At 37.2% G+C, this 22,922-nt stretch overlaps 1 protein-coding gene across 3 annotated transcripts in view; it reads right to left on the reverse strand.

Moving 5' to 3' along the window:
* Positions 1-22,922, reverse strand: part of DCDC2C (doublecortin domain containing 2C) — a 114,092-nt gene that overhangs the window by 61,806 nt on the left and 29,364 nt on the right. For 2 of the 3 annotated variants that reach the window (XM_075126427.1, XM_048845435.2), the window contains exon 6: positions 13,845-13,890. In XM_075126427.1, coding sequence (XP_074982528.1) covers positions 13,845-13,890 — 46 coding nt within the window. The remainder of the gene's footprint in view (positions 1-13,844; positions 13,891-22,922) is intronic. The other variant, XM_048845436.2, reaches the window with a different exon arrangement.

Here is a 22,922-nt window from a genome sequence, read left to right on the forward strand (position 1 = left end):
GATTTAGGTTGGATATTAGGAAAAACTTTTTCACGACAAGGGTGGTGAAACACTGGAATGCGTTACCTAGTGAGGTGGTGGAATCTCCTTCCCTAGAAGTTTTTAAGGTCAGACTTGACAAAGCCCTGGCTGGGATGATTTAGTCGGGGATCGGTCCTGCTTTGAGCAGGGGGTTGGACTAGATGACCTCCTGAGGTCCCTTCCAACCCTGATATTCTATGATTTTATGATAACCTCGCTGGCACCTGACCAAAATGACCAATGAGGAGACAAGATATTTTCAAAGCTGAAGGGGGAGGGAAAACAAAGGGTTCTCTCTGTCTATGTGTTGCTTTTGCCGGGACCAGAGCAGGAATGAAGGTCAGAACTCCTGTAAAGAATTAATAAGCAATCTAGTTAGATATGCATTAGATTCTGTTTTATTTAAATGGCTGATAAAATAAGTTGTGCTGAATGGAATGTAGATTCCTGTTTTTGTGTCTTTTTGTAACTTAAGGTTTTTCCTAGAGGGATTCTCTATGTTTTGAATCTGATTACCCTGTAAGCTATTTACCATTCTGATTTTACAGAGGTGATTCTTTTACTGTTTCTTTAATTAAAATTCTTCTTTTAAGAACCTGATTGCTTTTTCATTGTTCTTAAGATCCAAGGGTTTGGGTCTGTGTTCACCTATGCAAATTGGTGAGGATTTTTATCAAGTCTTCCCCAAGAAAGGGGGTGTAGGGCTTGGGGGGGATTTTGGGAGGAAAGACGTTTCCAAGTGGGCTCTTTCCCTGTTATTTTTGTTAGAAGCTTGGTGGTGGTAGCAATAAGGTCCAGGGACAAAAGGTAAAATAGTTTGTACCTTGGGGAAGTTTTAACCTAAGCTGGTAAAAATAAGCTTAGGGGGTTTTTCATGCAGGTCCCCACATCTGTACCCTAGAGTTCAGAGTGGGGAAGGAACCTTGACAGGACCAGTCAGCCTAACTTTGATATCTAGAAAGTTACCAGAACAAATTATTAAATAATCAATTTATAAGCACCTAGATGATAATAGGATGATTAGTAATAGCCAACATGGATTTGTCAACAGCAAATTGTACTAAACCAACTCATTTCCTTCATTGACAGGGTTATTGGCCTAGTGGATAGGAGAGAAGCTGGACATGGTATGACTTAATCTCTATAAGTCTTTTAACACAGTCCCTTAGGACATACTCATAGGCAAACTAGAGAAATGTGGCCTAGATGAAATTACTATAAGGTAGGTGCAAAACTGGTTGGAAGACCAAACTCAAAGAATAATTGTCAATGGGTTTGCTATCAAACTGGGGGAATATATCTAGTAGAGTCCTTCAGGGGTCTCTCCTTGGTCTGATACTATTCAGTATTTTCACTGGATAATGGAGTGGAGGGTATACTTATAAAACCTGCAGATGACACCAACCTGGGAAAGACTGCAAGCACTTTGGAGGACAGGAATAAAATTCAAAAGGACCTTGACAAATTAGAGAATTGGTCTAAAATCAACAGGATGAAATTCAATAAAGACAAGTACAAAGAAAAAAATCAAAATGAATAAACTACAAAATGGGGAATAACTTGATAAGCAGTAGTCCTGCTGAAAAGGATCTGGGGGTTATAGTGGATCAGAAATTGAATCTGAGTCAACAATGTAATGCAGTTGAGAAAAAAGCTAATATCGTTCTGGGGTGTATCAACCCGAATGTTGTATGTAAGACAAAGGAGGCAACTGTCCCACTCTACTCTGCACTGGTCAGTTGGAGTACTGTGTCCGGTTCTGGGCAGTTAAAGAGAATGATTATCAGTGTTCCATGTCCACTGAAGGTAGGACAAGAAGTAATTGGCTTCATCTGCAGCAAGGGAGACTTCGGTTAGTGTGAAGGGGAACACTCACCACCAAGGCTGCCTAATGATCAGGAGGGGATGTGGCAGGTTGACTTCTTCCCCAGCATTCACTTTTCTTGTTACTGCTCTACCCTGCAGTGATCTGTCTTTTCAGTGACTTAGTTCTCCAGACAAGTCACATTTTCAAGTCCACCCCTTTCAGGGTATATATAGAGTCTCCAATAACAGGGAGGTCATCATGATTAAGCAAGGGATTCAGGGCTTCCCTTTGGGTTGGGGGTCTTGTGGTCCAGACCCTTGCATCTTTAGAGTCTTCCCCCAACTAGGTTCCCCACCAAGAAATGGATTTCCCTAGCTGTCCCTCTTTAGGGCTGGTAAGGGAGCCCAGGCCCACTCTTTCCATTGGGCCCTAATCCAGAGCATAATGTTAGGTAGCTAAATCCTGCACCTTCAGGTGCTATGCAGCTACCTCCTTGGATAACTTCCTACCAGTCCCCTCTCTTCCCACAGGGTAAAGTAAAGAATTAAACACAAAGATAAAGTCTCTAACCTTCAGAGTCAACGGTCCTTTCTTTGTAGGCTTGTTCACATCACTATAGCCAGGCCGCAAGCAGCAGAGCTCAGAGTGCAGGTCAGCTCACCTCCACTATCTGCCTGCCACTGAGCTACTCTGCTCCCCTTTCTAAGTTCCTCCTCCAGCCTGTGCAGGTGCAGTGGGGCAGGGCCTCCTGGCCCAGAGGAGCTTCATAACCCTTTGCTCTCCAGTTTGGTGTTTGTATACCCCACCACAGTTAGGTATTAGGAAAAACTTTCTAACTATAAAGGTAGTTAAGATCTGAAATAGGCTTCCAAGGGAAGCTATGGAATCCACATCATTGGAGATTTTTAAGAACAGATTAAACTAAAACCTGTCAGAGAAGGTCTAGCTATACTTGGTCCTGCCTCAGCACAGAGGGCTGGACTAGATGACCTCCAAGGTCCCTGCCAGCCCTACATTTCTATGTTTTAAGTTCACTTTGTTTGCAAGCAGAAATATGGTTATTGTAATTGCTAGCTCTGAAAATTCAAGCTGCGGTTTCATAGGCTGGGAGTGAGGGGGCGTGTTCTTCTTCTTTAAATAGTGCTTTCAGTAGGGTGTAACCAACAGTATAATTTGGGCCTGCAATTGGAATTTAGGTCAAAATTTTCAAACTTTGTTGCCCAAATCCAAAAACATGGCCTGATTTTCATAGATGCTCCCAGTGATTAGTACTTGGAGGTTGTTTTCACTGCCAAAAATGGTATGTTTTAACTTGAGTTAGATATCTTATGGCAAAATTCCTACCACAACATACTGTAGTTTTTACCTCTATGTACCTAGTTGAGGTAAACTCCAGATGAGGGGTACAAGGTTGACCTCGATTAGCGACACTGAAATAAAAACTACCTGTGCCTTGACTTCACAAGGATTTTAAAGCAAGATAGCTAATTCAAGTTAACTATCTAATTGTAAAAATACTCCTTTTTTGGCAGTGAAGGCAGACTGAAAATCCAGACACTTTATTTGAGTGCCTAAACATGGATTTAGATGCCTGATTTTAAGGTCTCAAGTTTGAAAATTTTGGCCTCAGTTAATTATTTGGTTGATGACTTGGGAGCCAGAACAGAATCTTTCTTACTTTCCTGTTGCTATATTGACTTTACGATGACCACCTTTCCTCTTTCAAGTGGCATTCAGATATGTATGTATCAATTTACGGTGAGCTGTGATTTTTTTTTAAAGAAATCTTTTTAAATTACAACGTTTAAAACATAAAAGTAAACATTTTCTTCTCATCTGATTTCTTATATTAGGGATTTCACTGTACAGTAAGAAACACCTTTATACCTTTAACGTAAAAGATATACTGTTGCTTTAATTAGATATGAAAAATGTTACACTAAAATTACATTTATAGATTATTTTAAAGCAAATCTGAGAAAAATATATGATTTGTTAAAAATGGATATTAGAGAACAGATCCAGAAAAAGGGAAGTACTGTATACTTATTAGTGATACTGGACCATACATCATCCGGAGGTACTCATTCAAACCAGATTCAAAAGACAGTAAAATGTATTAAGCATTCTGTAGAAATGTGTTCTACTGCTCTAGAGGTTGCACTTTAGTTCTCTGATGTAACTACAACATTCTGTCAGCTACTTTAATTTGTTCCCTATCCTTTCTTATGCTTGTATCGACATCATTTTTATCTTTTGCAAGGGCGGGGGAGGGGAGACAGGGAATGCTTGGTTGGTAAGTTAACTAGGAACTTATTTATAGAAAACTACTGTGACCAAGAGTCACACCTTAAAAAGTGCTCTTCAGTTTGGTGGTTCAAATATTCTCTATTAGTGCATCAGGAATTTTATCTCACTAGATCAGCTTCCAACAGAAATTTGTCACTGCAATGTATTATAGGTATGTGTGTGTGTGCGCATGTCTGAGGTGCATCTATATTTCAAAGAAGTTCCATCACCTCAGCCCAATCCCATAGAGTAGTGCAACAAGTATCTTTATCAAACATAATACAAAAGAGAAATGTCAATAGGAGATGTTGGCTACTGCTGCTCCTATGAATCCAAATACTAAAGACTTTGCAGATTTTATACTATCTACCCAATCTAAATTATAAATACATAGTTCTTTTGCTGCTAGTATCATCAGTTCTGCTGTTACATTGACCATTGTTATTGTATAGATCAGCATGACTTAAGAGGTTGTCTAACAAATACTTGTGAAATGACTGTTGGTTGTCATTTAAGTCACTGGAACTATTCACATTCATAAGTACTGCAAGATGGGGCAGCAAAATGTCATCTAAAGATAGTGTCGACTAACGACATTGTGCTGGTACATTTGCTCATTTAATTTCAGACCAGATAATGTAGATTATTATATTTGGCTAATGGATAATTGGGCTAGGGCAATGTGCATGAAGAACTGAAAAGAAACTGAATGTCAAATATTTTATTTTAGAATATATTTGTAATTTTTATAGTCTAAATTCCTAAGGATACATTCACTTTTAACTTTGTTCCAGGTAAGATGTCAAAAATTATCGAAGTGATCAAGTTCAGCACTGCTGTAAACGGGCACGCTTCCATTGAACTCCTTCCACAAATAAACCTGTCCCTGTACTGAAGTCAGGGAGACAACTCACAATAGTAAGCACTGTGCCCAGTAGTAAGTGTCTGCAGAACAGGACACTTATAGGAGATTTATATACAGTACATGTGTCTTTTAGGTTTAACCTATATTGCCTTAACAATCCATAAAAATACACATAGTTAGAATACAGAATCTTTCACTTCTTGCTTACAGTCTCAGTCCATACTGGATTGGAAATGACTGAATGTTGTTAATATCTGATGTCTGTTCCGTGGCCTATCTGAAATTAGCAAGTAGTCTCAGTACAGTTCCTAGTGAAGTATCATAATTGATGCCAATTGTCACCCTAGCTAACAACTATAATCCAAGACATAAATCAGCAAGGGATTTGAACTACTTTCTCATTTCTAGATGTAGTTTCTCAGTTGGATAGAATTATGCTAGTAAAGGCAGTACATGGAAGATTTCATTGTAATTATCCACACTGTGCTTATTTTATAAGTAGAGACCTTCAGTTTCCATTGCTTTACATAAGAACATAAGAATGGTCATACAGGGTCACATTAAGGGTCCATCTAGCCCAGTGTTCTGTCTTCCAACAGTGGCTGCTCCCAATGCTTCAGAGGGAGTGAACAGAACAGGGCAATTTATTGAGTGATCCATCCCCAGTCACTCAGCTTTTGCTCTGGCACCTTTTTGGTGTTCTTAATTCACTTAAAAATAAACACCATTTAACCAATCCATATTCAGAAGTTACAATTACAGAAAAGGAAAGAAAGCACTAAACATGCAACATTCTATTACTAATACTATATTTATTCATTAATAACACTTATTTCAAGAAACCTAGTTACATTTCAGTATTATTGTAATAGGTTAGAAAACTCAGATACTAAAAAAATAGTTTCCCAAGACAGCCTTGGATGAACTATATAGCCACCTAAACAAAGAACAGTAGCAGCCTGTTCTGAAGTCAATCCATCTCCATAACAAAATGACTGAAGGTGCATGCAAAAGACGTGCTGTTTTCTCAAGTGAATCTCATCAGAGCAACGTTGTCTGTGTTTTCCATCATATGACATATCTAATCTGAAGATGTATTAAAATGGAAGATTTGCTAACATTTGAACTCCAGTGTTGCTCCTTTATGATGTTGATTGATGACAGGAATGTTTCACATTTATCGTGAGATACTGCCTTGTCCCTGAAATTACTAACCTAAAATGTCAAGTAAGAAGCATGTGGCCTTCACTGAGTTTTATTTATATTTTCGGCTTAATTTATTAAACTGCAGTGCCCATGCTATGTACAAAAAAAAATTGCAAAAAATTAAATCTTACCCTTACCTGAATTTTTCACTAGTTACATAATTTTTCTCTTCAGCAATTTTTGTGAATGAACTAGTTGTTTTTAATACAGAAGTCTTATATTAACAAGCTTTATTGCGTTTAATTTCTGCATTCAGTAGTTACAATCTTACTAAAACTTTCTTTCTAGCAGCTGGAATAGTGATTACAACCTTACGTGTTAGACATGGGTAATCCTTATTGCATGTGTAATAATACAAAATATATCCTATAGTCCACATCTTTTTTCATTATGTTAGAAATGTTCATATTAACAAGCCAGCTCTACAGCACATGAATTTTGAAAGGTTGGTTTCGATATATAACTTCAGATATTCATCCATCTGAATCAAATAAGCAATCAAGCTACACTTTAACACATTGCACTCATCTATGATACTCTATATTGTCTGTAATCACTAACACTCTTGTAAGGTCACATTTCTGCTACTCTTTCAAGCCTTCTTCCAATTCACTATAGCTGGATGACGATAATTCTATTAAACTGAAAAAAGAATCAGATACATAAGAGGCAAATCCGACAAACACCATTTTGCTCAAATTAAGATTCATTCTATATTTAAATTACACAAAAATAAAGAACAACTCCCAGAAAAGAGTTTGTGTAAATAAATATTTCCTAAGTGCTTAGTGCAATACACTATACTTAGTGCTCTATTCTATAGTATTGTATAATATTCCTTAAATACTGTTACTTACCTTGGCAGTTCCTCCCATGATTCATCTTTCAAATGTGAATGCATGTGCACGTGCTAGGGTGACCAGATAGCAAGTGTGAAAAATCGGGATGGGGGTAGGGGGTAATAGGAGCCCATATAAGTCCCAAATATCGGGACTGTCCCTATAAAATCGGAACATCTGGTCACCCTAGCATTTGCACACATGCAGATCGTTATTAAAGATATACACAAAAATACCACAGGCCTATGTACATTCTATTTGTTTCCTACATTATAAAAATAGCTACAATGCCTCCCCTGGCACCATTATCATCCTGCACTATTGATAATCAAACTGTAGTATGCCAACCCTAATTTACTATGATCTTTTTACCTTGATCCATATTTTTATAATCGTACACCTTTCACAGCAGGGCATTTCTCATTCCTTCACTATAAGGGCTCAGCCTTTATAATTGATGCCTAACCTCCTCCTTTGCACTAATTATTCAAATAAAAGATATCTTCCTACAGGAAACCTACCTTAATGATTTGGATGCAGAAAATTTAGGAAAAGAGGTTGGGGAAAAAGGGTGTTTTAACAATTTCTCCTCCACTGCCAACAGTGTATCAATTTCATTTCACAGAAGACTCAAATTACAAATTTTAGGCGTAAATAAAGATGAGGAAGGTAGATTTTTACTGGTGAAGGCTAAGATCTCTTAAACTATATATACCTTAATTAACATATATGGACCCAATAAAGATGATCCAAGTTTTTCTTCTAAAATTAATTAATATCCCACTAGAATCAATCCTAGCAAGAGATTTTAATGAGGTGTTGAACCCCTTTATAGACTAGCCAGTCAGCCCCAGTGTACACAATCATATGCTAGAAAAATTATAAGATTACATAGAAGAATTCGGGTTAAAAGATATATGGTAGTTACAGAACCCAACAATGAAGGATTTCACTTTTTTTTCTTCCCCACATGCCCCATATTCACAAATACATTTCTTCCGATTTCTACAAATCTGGTGGACTCGGTGCTTAATAAAGAAATCAAGTCTATCATGATCAGAGACATTATGATTTTCTCCTCCTGAGCTGAACTAAACTCATAAAAGATGGAGACTGAACCCCTCTCTTTTGAAAAATAAAGATTTTCAGAACTGTGTCACAGAAGAAACTAAAGTTTTTCTTCAAAACGACACACCAGAGATATTCCCATCCATTCTATGGGATACACTAAAAGCATTTATTAGGAGCAGGTTCATTTCCTACTCAGCAGGTAGGAAGAAAGCTAGCCAGGCTCAGTTATTGAAATTGTATGTTCTACTTAAAGCTATAGATTTAAAATGTGAAAACTACCCCACCCAAGAAAATCTTTAAAAATTAATTAATCTAACATATGAAGTAAACAGACTGACTTCAGCACAAGCTGGAATTTGCTCTTTTTTTTTTTTTTTTTTAGAGTCAAACATACTGGGAGTCGGGGAGAAAATGGGGAAACCTCTCTCATACAGATTAAAAGAGAGAGATCAAAGGTTCCAAAAACATCACTCAAATCAGAACAAGGGCCAATTATTACTAATCAAAAAGAGATCAGTGATCTATTTTTGAAATTCTATCAGGCTCTTTACAATGATGATTTACCACCTCACCCAGAAGAACTGAATAGTTTTGTTGGAACTCTTAACCTTCCAGAAATCTCAGAAGAGCAGCACCCGAGGCTAACCTCTCCCTTGCAATCAGAGGGAATAATCAAACCCATGGAAGAAATAAGTCTGGGCAAGACCACCAGCCCTAATGACCTTCTGATAGAATTATATCAAAGTTTCAAAGATATTCTAGCCCCTAAGCTGTTAAATATTTATAAAGATGCCTTAAAGAAAGGTACATTACCTCCTACTATGAGGGAAGCCCTAATTACTGTACTACGTAAACCTGGTAAGGATGTACAAATGTCTTACAGTTATAGACTCAGCTCTTTAATCAATACTGGTATAAAAATACTCAAAAATATTGGCTAAGATATTTGAAAAAGTAATGAGTGATTTGGTTCACCCCAATCACTGTGTTTTATTAAAAAGACATAGTGCAGACAACACATATCTGTTGATTAATGTTATGGCATTCCAGCATCAGTCCTGAAATTCCCATGCAATCATTTCACTTGATGCATAGAAAGCCTCTGACAGAGTGAACTGGACATATCTGTTTCTTACCCTGGATAAATTTGTGTTGGGGAAATCCTTTATTTCATGGATCAAGCTGTTATATTCCAATCCCAACTCTCATCTTCTAACAAACAGCACAATATCCCCCCTCTCTGATATGTTTCAGGGAACTAAACAGGGATGTCCCTCACCCTGCCCTACCATGTTCAATCTAACATTAGAACCACATGCAGAACTAATTAGGGAACCAAGGGATTCAAGGGATCAAATCAGGGCCTCCAGAGACAAAAATTATTCTATATGCAGATGACATCCTCCTATTGATTAAAAATCCGGATCAAGCTAGTTCAAATATTGTACAAACAATAGATAACTTTGGTAAATTATCTGACTACAAAATAAATTGGGATAAGTCGGAAACAATGAAGACCTTATTGGATTTAGCTGGCAGTAGCTCTCCTATTGGGATATTTAGATGGCAACAGATGCACCTCAGATATTTGGACATCCTGTTCCCTAATTAAATTAAAAACATAGTCAAGCCCCTATTAATCATGATTTAAATAGATGACAGATACTACCTCTCCCTGTTTGGGGGAAAAAACAAAATCAAAATGAATGCCCTTTCTAGAATCCTTTTATGCTGAATTTCCTCCCTATCCACATTCCTATTTTATTTTACCAAAATAGACACCATGTTCAGGTCCTTCTTGTGGGGTGCTGGTAACAAACCCAGAATCTCCTGACCAAGTTACAGCCCCTGTCAAAACAGGTGATTTTAGATTTCTGAACTTTAAACTTTACCATCATGCAATAATTCTTAGCCAGAAACACAGTGGCTCATTCCCTTATGCTATAGAATCCTGGATTAGGTCCAGATGGAAGAAGAATTGGTTGTTCCTTTACCACTTTCCAATGCGCTGCACTTGGATTACTATTGATTCCCTAAAGAACAATTACCAACTATTGTGGCAGCCAGAAATACATGGCATACCAAGTCTACTAAATCTAAAAACCACCCTCTTCTACATACCAAAGCATCTAGCTGCAGTAACTCAAAACTCTAGAGCTGGCAACCCCATCATCGGGCCAGATTGGATTAGAAAAGGGATTTTGACCGTCAGTCAATTTATTGAAAATTATACCTTTTTCCCTTTTACAATACTAAGAGAAAGTTTCAGTCTACAGACTAAGAAGAAGTGGCAATATATCCAATTTAAACATGCCATCTCCCATCTGTTTGGCCCCAATACCTGCACTACCCCCTACCCATTTCTCCAAATATTACTCAGATTGCCAAAACCTATGGCAACAGTACATGCACACTTGGCCAAGAAATTTTAATTAAACACTGATTCCCTAAATAAGAAATGGGAGGAGGAACTAGACAAATTATTCCAGCTCTGTTAAACAATGGAAACAAATTTTAACCAGTGCTCTGACCTGTTTCTTAGACCTCCTTTTAAGATTAATCCAGCAGAAAATCATATTAGAAATGCATTGGACCCCTCTCAAACTGTTCAAACCACGTGCCACTACATCAGATAAATGTAGGCACTGTGATTCATAAGGACATAAGAACGGTCCTACTGGGTCAGATCAAAGGTCCATCTAACCCAGTATCCTGTCTACCAACAGGTTTCAGAGGAACAGCCGTGTTAGTCTGTATTCGCAAAAAGAAAAGGAGTACTTGTGGTAGTCTCTAAGGTGCCACAAGTACTCCTTTTCTTTTTGTCTACCAACAGTGGCCAGTGCCAGGTGCCCCAGAGGGAATGAACAGAACAGGTAATCATCAAGTAACCTGTCCCCTGTCACTCATTCCCAGCTTCTGGCAAACAGAGGCTAGGGACACCATCCCTGCCCAGGTTGGCTAATAGCCATTGATAGACCTATCCTCCATGAATGTATCTAGTTATTTTTTGAACCCTGTTATGCTCTTGGCCTTCACAACGTCCTCCAGCAAGGAGTTCCATAACCCTAATCATTTTTGTTGCCCTTTTCTGAACCTTTTCCAATTCCAATATCTCTTTTTTGAGATGGGGTGACCACATCTGCACACAGTATTCAAGATGTGGGCATACCATGGATTTATATAGAGGCAACATAATATTTTCTGTCCTATTATCTATCCCTTTCTTAATTATTCCCAGCATTCTGTTTGCTTTTTTGACTGCCGCTGCACATTGAGTGGATGTTTTCAGAGAACTATCCACAATGACTCCATTGACTGGTAACAGCTAATTTAGACCCCATCATTTTATATGTATAGTTGGGATTATGCTTTCCAATTTAGACCCCATCATTTTATATGTATAGTTGGGATTATGCTTTCCAATGCGCATTACTTTGCATTTATCAACATGAAATTTCATCTGCCATTTTGTTGCTCAGTCACCCAGTTTTGAGAGATCCTTCTGTAGCTCTTTGCAGTCTGCCTGGGTCTTACAAAATTACTAAAGATAGTTATCATCTGCAAATTTTGCCACCTCACTGTTTACCCCTTTTTCCAGATCATTTATGAATATGTTGAATAGGACTGGTCCCAGAACAGACCCCTGGGGGACACCATTATTTACCTCTCTCCATTCTGAAACTGACAGCAGACGCTAACTTAACCCATATGCTCTGGGAATGCTACTTTACCAATGCTTTTGGCACAATGCAGAGTTAATTTTTTCCTATCAAATAAAATTGTGTTACAAGCTAAACAGGTCATCTTAAACCTAATGGATGTTAATTGGAAGCTGAATACATCTGAAAAAACTTTGGCTCAGCGGAGCACCAAACTTCTAAAAGACTAGTACTACAAAAACGGAAACGAAGACTGGAGCATAGATATCATAAACTTGGCCACTATGAAAAGAATTGTATTCCACAACAGAAATACCCTAGAAAAACTCTCAGATATGGGATGCTCATCTGGGAGTATTTGAATGACTCTCAAATTCACGGGCCTCTTCTTTTTCTTCCCCTTCTCTCTCAACCAACTTCCTTCCCTCCCTGTCTTTATCCCCCTTCTCTGAATATTGCTTCTATTTTTATCTTATTTTAATAAATTCCCTATAGCTTGCTGGATTTTTATAAACAACTTTCAGTTGTTTGTTAACTGAGTAATAAAATATAAATCAAATTATTTGTAACCATTCATATTATATATAATTAAATGTTTCAAGTATAGCTAAAATAAGGTAGCACATGATTAATATATTACGAGAAGTTTACGCATTATGACGAGTTTATATATAGTTTATGTTTTTTTCTGTTTTCAGAGTAGCAGCCGTGTTAGTCTGTATTTGCAAAAAGAAAAGGAGTACTTGTGGCATCTCAGAAATTAACAAATTTATTTGAGCATAAACTTTCATGAGCTACAGCTCACTTCATTGGATGCATTCAGTGGAAAATACAGTGGGGAGATTTATATACATAGAGAACATGAAACAATAGGTGTTACCATACACACTGTAACGAGAGTGATCACTTAAGGTGAGCTATTAAATTAAATTAAAAATTTAATAAAAAGTTGATAGAAAAACATTAGGTTGTTTGCATCAAGTGTCCAGTGGGATTTACCTTATTCATAGTCCATAGATTCTTCTGCTCTGGAGTTTAACATCTACTAGATATTTTCACAACCAGAAAGCATATCTTCCCATGCTTTACTGCCACAGGTAAATCAATCCATTAATCCCTTCTCCACCCTATCCACATCCATCTTCTTCTGTCATTTTAGTTCTATATGAGCTCTTCATAATTCAGCATAATCTTGCTTTCCAAAAAGATAATTCCCAATTCTTTTCTGTAGCTTAAAGTCACAGCAACAATCCAATGTACAAAAAAATAATTATACTGGGGCTGTTGATTAATCACAGTTAACTCATGCGATTAACTCAAAAAATTTAATCATGATTAATCGCAGTTTTAATCATACTGTTAAACAATAATAGAATACCAAATGAAATTTATCATAAATATTTTGGATGTTTTTCTACATTTTCAAATATATTGATTTCAATTACAACACAGAATATAAAGTGTACAGGATTCACTTTATATTATTTTTATTACAAATATCTGCAATGTAAAAATGATAAACAAAATGATAAACAATCTAGTTCCTAAGTAGAAATGGTCACTGCTCTTAAGTGCTCACAATCTAAACAGACAATTGACAGTGCCCTGGATAAAGGAAGCAATACAATTTTTGGTTCATTTGGGGGGTTTTTTAACCCTATTCCATAGCATGAAGACTCTTCTCATAAAATATCTAATTTCTCTAAATTTAAATAATGAAACTACTGAATCTTCCACTGGGATTTACATAAACAAGTAAAGCCAAGATGGGGAGGGCAGCAAAAATAGGGATTTAGTAACAATTTTCTTCAATTGGATTAGAATGAAATTTTTTTAAAGATTACCCAGTTTTAAAATGTATCAATATGTTTTTAATGTTTGTTTGCATTTTATCTACTTGATGTGGCAAAAGCCTAAAATTAAGACCATTTGAGCTGAAATATAAATTAAAGCAGATTTCCCATTATGTAATGAGTTATTTTTATCAAACTGTTAACACTGAAATATTTTATTACTTCTACAGTGTTGATTGTACAAAAGAAACTAAAGTAAAGTATAAAAAATATTAATTTTATTTTTTCACTTACTCTTGCCTTTTTCTTTCTGGGCCTTTTTGGAGACTCACCATATCTGCTATAAAAAAAAATATAGTTACCCTAATATGAGTATTTGTCAATTTTAAACTAAAAAAGAATACTATCCATGCCGATCCATTTCTTGCTATTTTAAACATATTTTAAATGAATGCACTACTTATGACAGCCCTAAAAACTGAACTCCTATTTCCATTTATTGAAAAGATACAACATGGGAAGTGTATAACACATTGTAAAAGATCATACAGTTAATGCTAGTTATTTGCAATCTTGATAAAGACAACTTTCAGTTATTAGCAACATTTTCCCAAGAACCGACCACATCTCACTGACTTTAGTATTAACAGAATTCATATATGAGCAACTCTCATGTCACTTATCGACAACTTAGAACAGGTTCCACTTGTAATGAATCTGCTGGCTCCAAATGTGAGGTAGTACATGACTGTTTGTGTGTCTCCCGGACCTCCCGGACCTACAGTGCACACACATTACTGCTGTACATGCTTTAGCCAACATTCATAACACACTGCACAGTTGTGCACTTTCGGCTTTGTGTCACAACTTCAAACTTATCGACTGTCTCACCAGTAAAGCTCAGGCTCTAGAGGCCCCATGTGAATCCCAGACTAAGCTAGTGTGAATAGCTGAGAAGTGTGGTGTCTTTAAAATTTGTTGTTTTGTGGATTCTAAAGAACAGTGATGACACTGGACAAATTGTGGCTTAAAACTGTGTGACATTTTACTTTGTGTGACACACCTGAAGCATTGACTGTAAGTATACCAAAATTTCCTTTTTTAATTTACCTGTGCCTGCCACATAAACAGTTGGCAGGGAGGGAGAATACAGTCTGACTGTTTTACTTCATTTGCTTAACCTACCATCTTACTTCAGAAGCTACACAGAGAAAAATTGCAATGTTAAAGGAAACAATTTTGTATGTATGGCTTTTTCATGTTTCCTGTTTATTTTTAACATTGTATCAAACAAAAATACAATACAAAAATACGACTATAGTATATCATTGTACATGTATACTGGTATGTACTGTATACATCCATTTGAAAATGGGGAGCCCTTTCACTTATTGGCAACTTTCAGATAATGACAACTTTTTGCTGGGATCCAAGAACCTGTTTACGGCATAGTTTGTAACATACTGAAATGGGATAGCTTTTATGTGCACCACTGACCTCTCTTGGCTGGACTTTCAGACCTACTCACGTGTTTGTGATCATGTCTTCCACTAGTGGTTAGGACATGAACCTGAATACTAATGCAACAGAAGATGTCTTATTTAGACCCTGATCCTGCAAACAGGATCAGTCAGTGCTGACTCTTAGTCCCACACAGAACCCCTTTGGTTAATATTTTCTGACTTTATTAGGACTCAGTGCAGGAATGAGGCTCTGCACCAGTTCATCTGTTTCCAAAATCAAGGTCTCATTTTGTAAGTTATAGCATCATGTGGTTTTTAGCATAGAACATAGTGAATTTTAATCTTCACTGGCAGCCCTGAGTCCATGTCATCACAACTTGTAGTGTAGCTGATGACTATAAAGTCAGTCAAGCCACAGAATCATAAGCAGCAGTGAAAAATCCCATACAGCTGCCTGCTCATGGGCCATACCTTGCCATAATTATTTGAGCAGAGATCCCCACAGAAACCAGTGAAGAAGAATTCTGCCCAAAAACTGATGGCACAATATTCCTCAATATGCTTCAAACGCTGACTTGAGGGTGAAAGCATTCAATTTCCAAGGCTGAAATGGATTTCTGTTTGTGCATTTGGGATTATTGTGAAGTATGCACGTGGCCACTAGCAACTACAGTTAGAACTTTAACTCTCTTTACTTAGGTCCCTCAAAAGACCTTGAAATGGTGACAACTTTTAGTCACTACTGATCTAGATTGAACTGATTACCTACAGGTGAAAGGTTCTGTATCTCTGTGCAAATCCCCCTGAATCATCCAGTCCCTATCAATGCACAATAATAATGTGAATTCTCTTCATAGAGTCTTTTGAACTGGACAGCAGATTTAACAAGTTCCAAAAAAGACTGCTTTAAGTACTTGAGAGACAAGGTGAGTGAGGTAAATATTTTACTGGACCAATTTCTGTTGGTGAGAGAGAAGCTTTTGAGGTTACACATAGTTCTTCTTCAGGTACTTGAAGTACCTGAGGCAGACAGTTTTAACAATACTCAGAAATATAAAATGTCAAAATTCATTAAAACCTAACGGCAAAGCAAATTTTAAAAATATAGAGATTATCTACATACTATTTGCAAAAATACTTTTACAAAAATATTTTTAAATCAAAGTTTTTAACAAAACTACAAACTATTTAAATTATAATATAATCTGCAGTTATTCAAATATAAAAAAATAAGGATGTTTCGGAGGTCCAGTATTTATATTGCAGGTATTTGTGTTCATTGTATTAGTGCTTATATTTTCCACATAGTTCTTTGAAAGGCTTCAGGGAGACATTCATTATGCCATAGCGCCACAGGATATTACTGTGGCACCATAAATTGTTTCTGGAGATATATTAAGAGATACCAAGATGAAACAAATACATATACTTTTCACTGAGCACATCACTCCATATGAATTTGAACAATTAACAGATGCACTAATTAGAGACTACATTAGTTGCTAGGTTATTGAGAGAAATTGATTTGACTTTGCAAACAAAAGGATATTTGCAGAATTAGCAAAAACTACGCCTTACAAATGAAAATGCTAGCAAGCAGTGAAAGAACTGATCACATCTAATTAAAAATAGAATCACAGAATCATAGGACTGGAAGAGACCTTGAGAGGTCATGTAGTCCAGCCCCCTGCACTCATGGCAGGAATAAGTATTATCTAGACCATTCCTGACAAGTGTTTGTCTAACCTGCTGTTTAAAATCTCCAGTGATGGAGATTACAACCAGTGATGGAGAATACAACCAAGACAGATACTAAGCAACCTACAAAGACCAGATTTGATTCCAGTAAATGTGAAGGCAATCACAATATTATGCAAAAATGAACAGCACATTTTGCAAAATGTATATGTACAACCATTTTGCAAAAGTGTATGGCTCTCTGCATAAATTGCAAAACTGCCCTTATCAAGACATCAATGTGGTAAAACCATGATATTTTGGAATTCATGTTCATCACCATATCACAGACACAGGTCTCTGTCTTCCAGTAAAAGTAAAAATCCTAATGGAAAATCTCAGCTGGAAATACAGTGCACAGTAAGAGTAATTCTGAAAGTGTCATTCATCAACATTCTGTTCCCAGTCTGGAGAACACTTCAGAAGACCTGGTTGCCAAACAGCACAATATCAAGTGCATAATCCTGGGTCTCCAATAGATGCATCCCTCTTGGACCAGATGTTTTTTCAGTGTGTTCCCTTTTATTTCTCGCATCCCAAAATGCTGATGAAGATCAGACAAGATAGAATACAGATGCTACTACTCATAGGTCTAGAATGGGCCTATCAATTTTGGTGGTTCAACCTGCTGGTCCAGGCAGCATAAACTTCAGTGCCTCTCCCCAGCCTGCCAGAACTTTTATCCCAGGAATAGGATCAGATTCTACACCTCAATCCAAGGTGCCCAAGTCTGAGAACAAAGATGCCAACTGGCTAAGCAACTTGGACTGTGATGGCTCTGAGAGAGTCCAGAAAATCTTCTGCTCTGTGAAATGCAAGAGGTTCTTCATTTAAGCAAAACAAAAAGGATCTCATCGTCACCAGTCTTCCATTTTCTTCAATCTGTACTATCTCTTCACTTTAAAATAATCAGGTCTCTCCCACAGTTCAGCAAACATGCATTTAGAAGAGATTTCACAAGTCAAAAACCACTAATGCCCCCTTTGTTGAGATATAAAAGGCTCACACCTTCATTACTCCTTGGACTACCCTTGAGGCTAAGATGTTCAGCCTGGGATAGCACTCTTGCAATCTATCCAAGTAAGGCTCCTCAGACCCCACCTCCTTTGGGTCTGGGGATTGTTTTTTAATCAATTATAGTGGGAATTGTTGAAGAAAAAGAACGGTTACTTACCAAGTTAAATTGTGGGAGGGTGGGAAAGATTGCATGCTTCCATAGATTTATGCTACCTGCATAAGTAGGGTGCACATCCAATGCTTTCCAAAAAGGTCCAGGATTATGCACCAAGGGTTCACACATCGCAAACAGAATATCTATGCAAACAATTTGTTAAAGAGCCACAAATACTGTTATGACCCAAGGACCTCCTGGTGCCAACTGACAGAGGGCACAGTAGGGTGCATACAGTTTTACAGGGTTAAATATAAGTATATTAGTTCACTAAAGTGTGGCATCTGAGGTCTCTACCAAAAGCTAGAAGCCCACTGGTCACAATTGTTGCAAGAAGTTTGTATAGGAAATAGTTCAAGAGATATATAAAATGTAAAATATTAGGTTCCAAAACGGTTGAAGCAAAGCTTGTGACCTGAGGCGAGGTGAACCTCAGAGCTAACTTAATCACCATGTAGAACAAAAAACATCCATGGAGACAGGCTATGTTTCCTATATGAACCAGGTGCAGACCTGAGAATTTACAGAAACAAAGGAACCCCAAGCTAAGTTTCTGAAAAGGGGACCTACTGGGGTAAGAGACAATAGCCTGTAACTAAATTTCAAAAAAGGAGAGGGAACAAGATTTTATCCTTCACCCAGGAAACAAACTGAAAGTGTGTGTTTGCTTCATGAAAGTGGGATCACAGCCCAGCCTGGCTGTAAAATTCTGCTAGGACTTTGGGTGAGCATTGTTCTGCAATGTAAATAAGTCTAGGGTCTAGAATGTATGTCATGATTGTATTTTATATGTAACCATTTGTTTCCAATACTTCTATTTGCTAATACCAGAATCTCTATCATTTGTTAAATAAACTTATATTTGTTTTCATTATAACCATATCTAAGTGCTGTCTGTTAAGAAGAGTGGTGATCTAAGGTGGAACTGATAAGTTGGGGTATATTGATTCTTTGGGAGCAGCAAATCTGTAAATACTGTGAATATCCAATGGATCAGGGGCTGGATATTCCAGGGAGATGCTTAGAGGTTGGAGTGTGCCTATTGCTAACCTGCAAAGAGACATTTTGGCATGCACAGACCTTTTGGGGTGTGCTTGTGTTGCCCGTAGCCAGTGGAGTTGGGAAGCTGACCCCTGGCAGGCACAGGTTTGTAGCGAGGTGCCTCACAGCTCTGGGTACCCCCAGGAAGGGTCAAAGCTATCAGAAGAAACTGTTCTTTATTAAACAAAGAATAAAGAATAAGTCTTCTAAAAAAGTATCTATTCAGGAAATATATCAAGTCAATATACTGAATAAGTGTGTGGTAAGAACTCTACCACATGGAACTCAGCTATAGGTACCTGACAATACAGACTGCACAAGAGGCATTCCAGTAAAATAAGTTCACTGACCTTTAAGAATGGGCACCTGAGCTAAATCAAGGCAAATGGAAGTACATTCAACTATCCACTCTGACAAGTGTAGCTTGAAAATGAGTTTCCCTCAGCTTTAACCCAATATAAGTCAAAAGGAGATGAGGGGATTTGTAAAAGTCCCTCAAATCGTAAGTGTAGCAACAAAGAGCTCATTTGACACCAATCTTATGATAAACAGCTTAGCTTGGGGAACGAACACTAGAAGAGGGAAAAATTGGTTCATATAAAAAAAAAGACTCCCATTGACTTTAACAGTCTTTGTATGGGCTTTTACTACCTACTTTGTCCTTCAGAAAAAAACAAAAAGGCCTATAAGGGCTTGAAGCTCGCTTCCCCATCTATCTAATGTAATTGCCCCAAATAAAGAATATGAAACGCAAGTGACAATCATTAATAGGCTCAGAGGGAGGATCTTCTCACTTGTTCAAGTCTAAATTAGATTCAAATCATGCACAGAAGCCAAACTGGTACATAAATATGTAAGGCCTTTTAGAAAGTGCCTGACCTATGATTCACAGGGAGAACTTCAATCGTTACAAGATCAATTGCAAGCAATCCTAGGTGAGTTTTGATGGATTAGTCTTCAACCCAGACATGTCAATGAAATCCAATACACATAAAGAAACAAGAAGCAATCTACCAGATACCACCCATCTAAGCAAGTATATGCTTAAGAGAAGAGGCTTTATGGATAAGGAATTTCTTAGCTTCAAGAGAACTCACATTTGGGAATGAGTGGACAGAGCTATTAAAGTGATTACACATTCCTTTTGGAAAAGCCCAGAGGTCTGTGTTGGGCAGGTCTTCCCTGAGTGTTATCACTTGTGAAGTCTCACACAGTTTGAAAATCTTGTTGTGACCCCTTTTACTCAATGTATATTTAAAGAAACTGGGGAAGACTGCAAGGCATTATGGTTTACAGTGTTACAGATATGCTGATGTAAAGGATACTTACAGCTGAGTTATATCAGCCCTGAACATAACTGTTTCCCTGTGTTCTCAGTATCTGGCTGAGATAAGAACCTTGGTGAAACTAGAGTCAGTTCAGATGGGATAAGGGGTTTTTTGGCAGAGAGAAGTGGAGTTGGCAGAGGTTACTGCAATACCTGCAAATGAGGGCCTCTGCCTACAAATTTTCGAAGTGATTTGCAATCTCAGGATTTTAGTGGTGTAATTTCTGCTCCTGATAACAGTGGGTGACTAGAAACTGGTTATTTCTTCTTCAACTGGACAAAGGATTGCATCCTTTCATCACAGATGCAATCCTTGCTACAATTATCTATGATCTCTATGCTAACCTCCTATTTACTACTCTTCAAAATCACCCAGCAGCCTTAGCTAGAGGAGTATATTCCGGCCCCCGTTCTGATAGCCATGGTATCTCTGTGCTCCATATTCTGTGCTGTTTGCCAATTCAGTTTCAGGTGAAATCCAAAACACTGATCACTTTCTATAAAGACTTCTTACAGTTCAATTAAAGATGAGCTGGATTCACAGATTGAGACGATGATAACTCAAATACAATATTTATATAAACAGGTGGAAGGATTCAGAGATTGCCACTAGAATTTCCAGAACAGCAGATGCCAGATCACCTATCATTTACATTTCATCTATAACCGTTTATGAATGATGAGATGATCAAAGTTTTTTTACTGTGTTTATCACCCCGTATCAGAGCACTGGCAATAAAGTTAGATAAAAAGTAAATTGGGCCTTCTAAGTTACCAAGCAAATGATTAGTAGTATTGGAACTGCCAATCACCACAGAGAAATGTTAATATAGTGGAATCCTACCATGTCTTTAATTAGCTGAACCCACCACTTAACTGATTTCACTACAGTTGGAAAAAGATGAATAGTCTTGATCAAGCAATTTCTCCTGGAAGAAGAAAAACGATGTGGGCATAAACTAAGGAAGTGTGCGCATACTGTATACAGGCCAAATCTATTAGGATTAATGCTGTTATGAGCTCTAACATTCTAATACAACACAGTCATTTGAAAGAAATCTGAATGCTGGATAAGCAACTTCCCAGAAACAGGAGGAAGGCTGCTGACTTAATGGAGTCTCCAACAATTCCCAAAAAAGCAAAAGCAATAGACTGAAATGGAAGCTGAAATTTCTCTTGTATATCCAATTTAAGGTCTGAAAGATACAAGTTGACAGACTCAAAATGCAGAAATCCACCACATAATTTATATTTCAGTGACCAATCAACCAAATACACTTTTATAGACTGTGACCATCGCTACAAAGAGAATCTACCACATCTGACCAGCATGGAGACCGTTCTGGGCGAGTGCTCCCCAAGATGAATTCTGCAGTGTGGAGAACCTTGAGCTGTCTATCTCCACCAGGGCTGAATTTCACCATTAGGGTTTTTGGGGAAGCTAGTGTTTAGAGCTGTAATTTTGCATTATACTGTATAAAATTTATTAGGCCCTTGTATATTTCCAAATGATAAAACTGCCAAAAGATATGTGTAGATCAACATCAACTCTAATCCTACTGGGTCTAGGTTCTACCATTCATGACATTAGTTCAAAAACTAATAAAAGAAAGCTTGATAAGAATAAACCCACTAAAAATATGAATTTTCTAATATCAAACTGATATGAAGCACTTTATATACAACAGGCAATTTATGGAAAAAAGTGAGATTCCATGCATTCGGCTGATTGGTCATTGCAAATTAATGCTTGTAGTATTTTTGTGAAATATAAAAATAAAAATGAAGTTGGAAGGACAACAAAAACAAAAAAGCAGAAGCCATATGAATAAGCTGAACAGTCTGAACCATCCATCCAGTTCCACTATACGAGAGAAAATGATGGATATTTTTCTTCTCTTGATAATAATGACCATTAAAAAACTTGACAGAAAAATAGCTTTAGCAAAGATTACTAGAAAACCCACAAATATTGCCTGATACTTCAACCGTATTTTCAGTACAGCAATCAGTTCAGAGCAGTCAACACACATCCCATAGAGACACTTTACAAAAACTGCTTAACTCAGCAATTCCTGATAGGCATGAAAACTAGTCACTGTTCAGCAATACCTTTGTCGGTGCCCTTTAACTGACATTTTCTACAGTCTAGAAAGCAGTTCACAGACATTCCAAGAAAGAAACCAATTTAATAATTGAATTCAATAAAATTACACTTTTAGCTTTTATTTTAAAAAAAGTAAAAGCTCCAGCAATATAACCCTGTAAAAGTAATTGAAAATACATTTTAGATATGAATGATAATTATGTTTAAATAATAAGAAAATGCAATGAATGTGTGTGTGTGTGTGTGACTGAGAGTGAGAGAGAGAGAGAAAATGCAGTGGTAAGGCTGTGATTTAAAATACACAGAATTAAGAAATTCAGAGAAAACTTCACAACAACAATGTGCACTATGAAAGGGTGTTTTAAAAGCATCACATACTATAACTCTTTGGCAAACATTTGTTGCAGAAATGAATGCCAATATATGCCAGTATAGAAATGGCAGATATTTTAATGGTGAAGCTGTATAAGGCTGGTTATGCAGAAACACGTCTCAGTTTCCCAAAGACGGCACTTGCCCTGCCTTT

The sequence above is a fragment of the Caretta caretta genome, chromosome 3, assembly GCF_965140235.1.
Source record: "Caretta caretta isolate rCarCar2 chromosome 3, rCarCar1.hap1, whole genome shotgun sequence".
Lineage (NCBI taxonomy): Eukaryota > Metazoa > Chordata > Testudines > Cheloniidae > Caretta > Caretta caretta.